Below are 8,250 nucleotides of genomic sequence, written 5' to 3' on the forward strand. Positions count from 1 at the left end.
TATTTCAAACAACTGAAACCTTAATTTTCTTTAAAATACCATTGTATCTATTGTTAAATTGTAACAATGCACTGGAAACAACGTGGTCGTTTCCTTCCAACAGCTACAACTGGCTAACTGAAATCTTCACAGATTGAGCTAGATCTTCACTGAAACCAACATACTTTCAACTAGGGGAACGGATGAAACAAGCGATAAACTGAATGTTATCGAACAAAATACACTTAATAAAATGCATTTTCCTTGAAGAACACATCAGGGCTGACCGCTGGAAAGCCGGCTGAGAGACCCCAGTTTTGTTTACGGGAAGGCAAATCTCATGAATATTCATATATGTGTTCAGGATGAAAAACGTGAAATATTGCGTTGATTTAATTCATTAAAAATATTGATACTCCGTGTACAGCTACATATATAACCTATAATTGTATTACAATGATAACTCTAAAGTTATTGATAATGATTATCCATATTTATTACAAAATCTAGACGAACCGTTAACATTCTCCCAACCTAGCCTACCACGCATGCGCAGTCATTGACAAAAAGGGGGCCCTGTGGATAGCAGATCACATGTATTGCTTTACATCGAGAACTAGGGTGGTATATAAGACCAAGCAACACTGACAGATTGTTGGCCGGTGAGCTCTGATGTGAGCAACAGTGCTGCAAGTATCTTACATTTCCAAAATCAACTTACTATCATTGGATAACCGGCCAAACAATATAATTCTGATACCACATTCTACCTCAGACAAAAGATTGCAAACCGACTGCTCCGCGAGGGCTAGCTGTGATATAGACCTCGAAAGCCTACCTTGTGATAGTCTGTGTGGACTGTGTACTATTTATTCTTTACGGGATACATTATTCAATACTGAGTTATATTCGTCTTAATTTATAACAGTGATCCTCCGATCGGGAAAATGAACATGTTGATGTGTTGTGAGACAGAACAGCTCCGGAGAGCTTACAAGGACCCAGTGTTACTTGAAGATGATCGTGTTCTCAACAACTTGCTAATCACCGAAGATCGATATCAGCCATCGCCAACATACTTCAAATGTGTACAAACAGACATTAAACCTTACATGAGAAAAATGGTGGCCGAATGGATGCTAGAGGTATTTTATTTTTTTCCCATTAACCAAGTTTGTCTAATATTTGTTCAGTGTACGGTCGTGTCCATTTGCCGTGTACCGTAGGATCGGTAGAAGAAGAGAAAATATTTCTGTATTTTCATTGATTGATCTTCATGACATCTATATATTCTGAAAATATACTTTCTATTGTTGATGATGGTATATGTATTTATCTTGTGTCGCCTACGGTTTATTTTATATGATTTAATGAAATCTGAGGCGCACGAACTCGCCACCTACATATACAAGATGGCGGGACGTGGAATGCCATTATACTTTATACTTAGTTAGTATTTTCAACTCGTCATAAGTTTTTAATTTCTCGACATCAAGTTGATATTTTTCCATGGTTAGGTAGCAAAAGGTCTGCAGTTTCCGATGCTACCAATATTGCTTGTTAAATTTTGATGTAGACATTTTTTCGAATTTATATTTGTGGAGCAATTTTACGTCTAAAACACCCACGTTTTTGGCTTTTTTTGCAGAGATGGCTTGATATAATCGATTACTATGGATTAATTACAGCTTTTATCCGAATTGTTTTTCCATGGTCACCTAGAATGGGATTTATAGTTTGCATTGCATCAAAAAATTTTGCAATATCTTCAAAATTGTGAATTTTATGATTTTTTTCTGTAACTGCCTAACAAAGAGAATACGACAGATTTCGTGGGCCGCAGATACATACATGCGCACTGGTAACCGGCGAGGGCATGTGCTCTGTGATAGCCAATGTGAATTTTTCTCGACTTTTAGCTCGAATATACTGACATTCCTCTCATATTCAGGCCGAACCATCACCTAAATTTACAAATGGAACTTAGAAAAATTCAGTCGAATTTTCAAATCGACTTTCATGAAAAATTTCTTTGTTCGTTGCGTTATTTTCATTTACTTACGAAATATTCTAAATCAAAATAATTATTTTTGTTATTGTTTTCAGGTCTGTGAAGAACAAAAATGCGAAGAGGAAGTATTTCCATTAGCTATGAATTACTTGGACAGATTTTTATCAGTTATGGACATTCCAAGGAATAGACTACAACTTCTTGGATGTGTGTGCATGTTTCTGGCTTCAAAGTTAAAGGAAACGAATCCGTTGACTGCAGAAAAATTGATCGTCTACACTGACAATTCTGTTGGAATCGAGGAATTAATGGTACATATTTCTTTGTGTTTTCAAAAAAATCCGGAATTACAGTTGTGAATAAAGTCGTAAAATTGCAGGATTTATTTTCATTTTACAAATAATAATAGTAATGATAAAGTTCACTTCTAGGTTAAAATAATCTATTCGCGATGAAATTTTCATAACGATATTTGGTTAAATGCCAAGTGTTGATGGTAGCGTGATGGACAATAACGTAGTACCTATAACAGGTAAACACAGGCCAGGTATGTCAGTCATGCCCCAGGTAATCATCGCTGGCGGATCTACATTCCTGGGTTCGTACTTGATAAATTGAAGCAAAATAAAAGTGTTCACCTTATTGTTTGTCAGGCCGTAACAACTTTTTATCTTTAAAATATTTGATCGTGGTAATGGCACAATTTTAATTTTCATTTCAGGACATGGAATTAATTGTTCTTAATAAACTAAAATGGGACCTATCAGCTGTAACACCACATGACTTTCTCGAACATGTGCTAAGTAGGCTTTGTATGGACAAAGAAAAGTGTGAACTTATCAAGAAACACGCTCAGACGTTCGTGGCACTGTGTTCAACTGGTGAGTACTTGTGACGTCACTAACACGAATTATATTAATATGTACAACTTTGTAGTTGACCCAAATTAATATTGATCTCTGGTGCACCGAGTCATGTGAGCAAATGTCACAACGAAGGTTAGTTTTTTCTTCCCTGCCCATATCGTGCGGTTTTTCACTTGAAGTATGTTTACTATGTTGGAAAGTCATTCACAAAACTTAGGATGAAATAGGATACCCTTTTCAGAACTATATACTGCACGCATTCAACTAGGGTTATAGTGTGTTTCTTCCGACAGGCTCCGCTGATAACGTTAACTGTGACAGCTTGTCATAGTCTATCTCTCTATTCCCCTTGTATATGAAACATGACCTCTACACAACGGAAGTGGTATTATTACTTGACCACTACTAGGCAGGTGGGAGAGATATGGGAAATCCGGGATTAGCCCTTGAAAGAGATTTTGTGGTTAAGTCTATACCTTAGGGATTGGGCAGGCGATTCGTAATCCACTTATTTGGAATAATTTCAGCTGATACATTATCCTGACCTTATTTTATAGGTTTACATTATTTTGATGTAATTTCTCTAAATGTATATTGCATATGGGTAACATAACCTCCTCGGTTTGTAAGTCATCCGGAGTTGTTTCCCTTTCAATTATCAATGCAGCTTTGTCAGAAATCGAACACGATTAGCATTTATGTAATTATCTGTTGATGTGATTATTCCATCAATAGCATTACGTGTACCCGGTCCCTTACACAGACTGTTGTAACCTACCCACTGTTCAGTGAACTTGTGAAATACCATTCTCGCTTTAAACAATCCCGATATACAACCTGTCGTATAGCTAACGAAATGACAGGTGACAATAGAGCACCTTCATTTCCCAAATTATTAAAATGTACAATATTTCTTTTAAAGGAACAAAACTTTTGTTTCTGTTTAACAGCAGTAAGAATGTTTATTGTATTAGTTTTTAATTATTTATTGATTACATATTTTAATATTTTCAGATTGTAAATTTATGATGTACCCGCCTTCCATGATTGCTGCCGGCAGTGTCGGGGCCGCCGCACATGGTCTTCTAAAAACCAATGACCTCAATGTACAGTTACTACAGAGACTGCACGACATCACAAGCATAGATGTGGTAAGTTCGATTTCTGTTTACTCTCATGCTTGTTCAAACAAATAGGTGATTTCTGTACTTCTCTTTAAGAATTAAGAAGGAAATGAACCCGTGAAAATTTGGCACTAATTTGCCTGAAGCGCGTCTCTTGCACTCATCTAACCTGGTCAATGTAACATGACCTTTGGCTCAAATCAATTGGCTTGTCAATTAATTTATGACACGTCTGTCTTAGCGGTCACAGGTTTATAACACCTGTGTGCTATGTCCAGACTTGACCCCCTAGCCGGAGACTGACCAGTGAATCTCTAGAAGTCAGGTCGTAAATAAATTTATTGTGATGTCCACAGCCAGAGCCCCAGGTTGCCTGCATATATATATCTTAGTCTTACGTAAAATGTGGGGCTTGTTTACCAAACTGTTTGGTGGCAACTTTTTGGAAGTGTATATTTGCTCCTGGAGGCCCGAGTCTCATTGCCCGCTTTTGCACGAAACTGTTAATTACAACTAATTAGCAAACCACAGTCAATACGAGTTAAACGCCAGATTTTAACCATTGCTTTCTTTTGCCCATACCCGCTGACACTTAGTATGATTTTCTTGTGTTTTAGGACTGCCTGCGGTCGTGTCAGGAACAAATTGAACAGACGCTAGCTACAAATTTATCCAGTATGGCGCAAACATCGGAAGCGCCAATGGTGAAAGTCGATCATCACCATCACCACCATTTGGAGGGTCAACCCACAACCCCAACTGACGTCCAGGATATTGTGTTTTAATTTCTAAAAACAAAAAAGAGACAAAACTTTTTGTTCCAATCGCTGCCAAGAAACTTCTGCATTTTGAGTCGAACCAACGAATATATTGTGTATACGAACTTTTGAAGTGTTTTCTACCTACGACCAGGAGCATTCGTTTCTACTGCTCCCAATGAATGTGACGCCACAATTGAGGAACCCGATGTTGTCGAACATAATTGACGTCACGTGGTTTCGTGTTCAGACTTTTTCTCATAAAACGTCACCAAGTTTGGGCGTTAACATGTGGCATCAGAGTATTATGTGTTCAAAAAATGTGATAAAAATAATGTAGCCTTTCCGATGTCACTGCTAACGTTCAACTTGGTATCATTTCATTCTCTTGTCTCAATTTCGAAGGGACCAAAAACCCCTGCGAAAATGTTTTCCGAAGTCTTGTTATCGACAAAGGCGTTCAAGCCTTTTGATATGTTATTGTATATAATGTTATATTAAGTTTTCATGTTTCAAAATGCCATTGACACAAAATAATCATTATTTTCGCAAATTCTACCCTTCCCCTTAAATGTTGTGTACGTTACCTCGGTCATAGATATTCACCATTTCAATTAGATCAGTTAACTTCATGAAAATTTTCAAATTTTTATTATTTTCTTTTTTAAGTCTGCATCGGCTTTTATTTTGTTAAATTGTGATTTTTTTTTCCAGAGCAAAAATTGCAAATAGTGGATTTATAGGACCGTGGGACCAATTAGTGCTATAGAATGAATGGTTTTGTCGAGATAGCCATTGTGTTTTCGAGTGCAACACGGGACAGGGTGCTAGAATAGAGGCATATTTAACGTTCTGCTAGATATCAACATCATCCCGATCGAAATTTTAAGAAAAAAAAAAATTCATCCACTCATCTGAAAAGAAAACGATGAAACCAGTTCAGGTCTCTCGTGAAATGTGTTCAAATATATATTTATTTTATATTTAAGTTAAAATATTTTTTCAACTTAGTTGGAAAACGATGCATTTTTGATATTTTGAATTAATTTATTTATTATTGAAGACCGGAGTATTTGAAGTTCGTTGTAACCCTTTCGTGCAGGAGAGCGTGGTATTTGTGCCATTTTATTTGCTTATGAAAATTTAAAATATTTCTATTTGTGATAAAAAAAACTATCCCAAACTATCTTACCTCTGATTATTCATAGAAAGTTTGGAAACTTGGGTACGAATTATCGGTATGTTTCTACCTCGGTTCGTCCTATCAACCCCGTAACTGAAAGTAACCTGACAGACTAACGCCGCAGTCGCCTAGAAGACGGAAAGCGGCTCTACGATACAAGATATATTTTTGTGTGATGAAATGCCTATCCATTTATTAGTATGTATGCTGAAAATCCAATCTATTTACTATTTTACTTTGCTGAAGAAGAGAACTTGTATTTATTTTTTTTAACTGATTGCCCAGTCGTGTGTGTTATAACAGTATATCGGAGCGCTGAGCCTAGTTAACATATAGGGCAGTTTGGGGTAGGCCGGTCCCCATAGGCAAGGCCTGTGTTTTTAGAACACAGGATTTGTATTGTTTAACAGGGGGCGCTCTGTTACACTTTTTTTTATCCCGCTTTATATTTTTGTCGCAGTATTTTTTTTATTTTACATAAAAAAGATTAAGTCTGATAGGCAGTGGCAATGGATATGATAGAAATATTGTCTTTCAAGGTAAAACTGCAAAGCTATAACGTCTGTGATAGAATATATTAATAAACTCTAGTGTACCGAACAGACTTTCGAGTTGACTGGTACAGATCTTGTAAATTTTCGTTTTGCGAGAGTCACAAGCCCGATTGTATGGATTATATAGTGGAGTATAAATGTGAGCAATACTGAGTTTGAAGGCGAATGTTGGGAATACATGAAGCTAAAGGAGACGTGGAAAACATCTTGTAGAATTGTCAGTGAATCAAATCGTTATGTATTATCTTTCGACAAGTTCAACACCACCAACAAGTGTTACTTCTATCGTTCATCTATGTTATATTTTCATGATTTTTTGTATATTAGAAAAAAATATGCATTTTTTATTTGAAAAGATAATCGATTGATATATTAAAGAAAATGAATTATGTTAATTCTATAGATTTGTTGACCACGTGCTCCATGGTGTATGAGAGAAATGGTCTTCGGGTACAATACGGAGATCGGTTTCGATTTTAGACAGTCGGGCCATATCGGGTGTGATTTGTCAGAGGGTGTGGTTTTTGTACCTTTCCTGTGTGAAAGGAGGGACCAAAAGTTTGGGACGGGGGACAGATTTGCCGCCCCCTATACCAAAAAAACAAACTGAGCTATTTTGTTTTATAGAAAGCAATAAAATGAAATGTTCAAAAATTCAAAATTTTCACGAGTCTGTTATAATTTGAGTATCGACATGAGCTGACGGAAAACTACAGACAGTATCATCCACGCAGTTACCTAGACATTAGATCGTCTAACATTTGACGAGTAAAAAGTTAATTTGACGAGAAAATAGAATGCTACCGGATGGAGTAAAAACATCTCGCATTACAATCTCCAAAAAGAGACAAATTGACCGGAAATGCACCTATTTACTAGATTTGACCGGCCTCGTTGCCATTCCAACAAAACGTGTCTATGTCGGGCACGCCAACAAGACTTGCGTTTGTAAGGCTTACTGCCACTCCGACAGGACTTCTGTTCGTCCGCTGCCACTTCAACAAGACTTGTGGTTGTCCGACTCTGCCACTTCATAGGACTTGTAGTTGTCCGGCTCACTGCCACTCCAAACAAGAGCGAGGTCACAACATCGCTGCCTGTAAGTAAAACAAAAGAAGTCTGCAATTAATATTTTGGACATTGAAAATGGAAACGAGAAACAGCATTATAGCTAAGCATGCATATATAAGTGCGGACTCTATAATTTTAAAGAATCATCTTTAATGAACGAATTTTCCATTCAAATTCAAAAGGTCATTTGGTGCTAGATAACGCCCTCCAAGCCGTGACCTAGGGTGTAGGTAAAGGTGCGAATTACACCAGTGTATAGTATATGCTGATTAAGTTAAATCTTTAAGCTTATTGTTTAAAATCTGGAAAAAATCAGGCGAAGTGATTATAGAGTAATTCGGGCTATAAAAGACCAGGCGAGACTTACAAATCATAAAAAGTACAACCGGTAGAGTATCACACATTTAATAAGTGGTCAAACGTATGAGCTACGTACAATCCATAGACCACGGCGATTTAGTATTTAAACGTATTAGCAATAAGTTCGGCAAACGAACTAAACATTATATTTCTGCTAATTCAGCATGAACTTTCTACACAACTATATCGTATTCACAGCATCGCTTAATGTTATGATATAATTTAGTAATACATGTTAAATAATACGTGTGTATAGTAATACATGTCTAATAATACGTGTGTATAGTAATACATGTTTAGTAATACGTGTGTATAGTAATACATGTTTGATAATACGTGTGCAT

The 8,250-nt window shown here is 36.7% G+C and overlaps 1 protein-coding gene across 1 annotated transcript; it reads left to right on the plus strand.

Annotated features, from left to right (window-relative positions):
* The first annotated feature begins 624 nt into the window (after positions 1-624).
* Positions 625-7,136, plus strand: LOC132550241 (G1/S-specific cyclin-D2-like). Its single transcript, XM_060214281.1, has 5 exons — positions 625-1,124; positions 2,086-2,301; positions 2,712-2,871; positions 3,871-4,007; positions 4,598-7,136. Exons 1-5 carry the CDS (start codon positions 927-929, stop codon positions 4,763-4,765), a joined length of 879 nt encoding a protein of 292 aa, XP_060070264.1. The 5' UTR covers positions 625-926; the 3' UTR covers positions 4,766-7,136.
* The last annotated feature ends 1,114 nt before the right edge of the window (positions 7,137-8,250 follow it).

This window comes from Ylistrum balloti, unplaced genomic scaffold (assembly GCF_031769215.1).
Source record: "Ylistrum balloti isolate Yb309-2 unplaced genomic scaffold, AGI_CSIRO_Ybal_v1 Utg370114, whole genome shotgun sequence".
In the NCBI taxonomy this organism is placed as follows: Eukaryota; Metazoa; Mollusca; class Bivalvia; order Pectinida; family Pectinidae; genus Ylistrum; species Ylistrum balloti.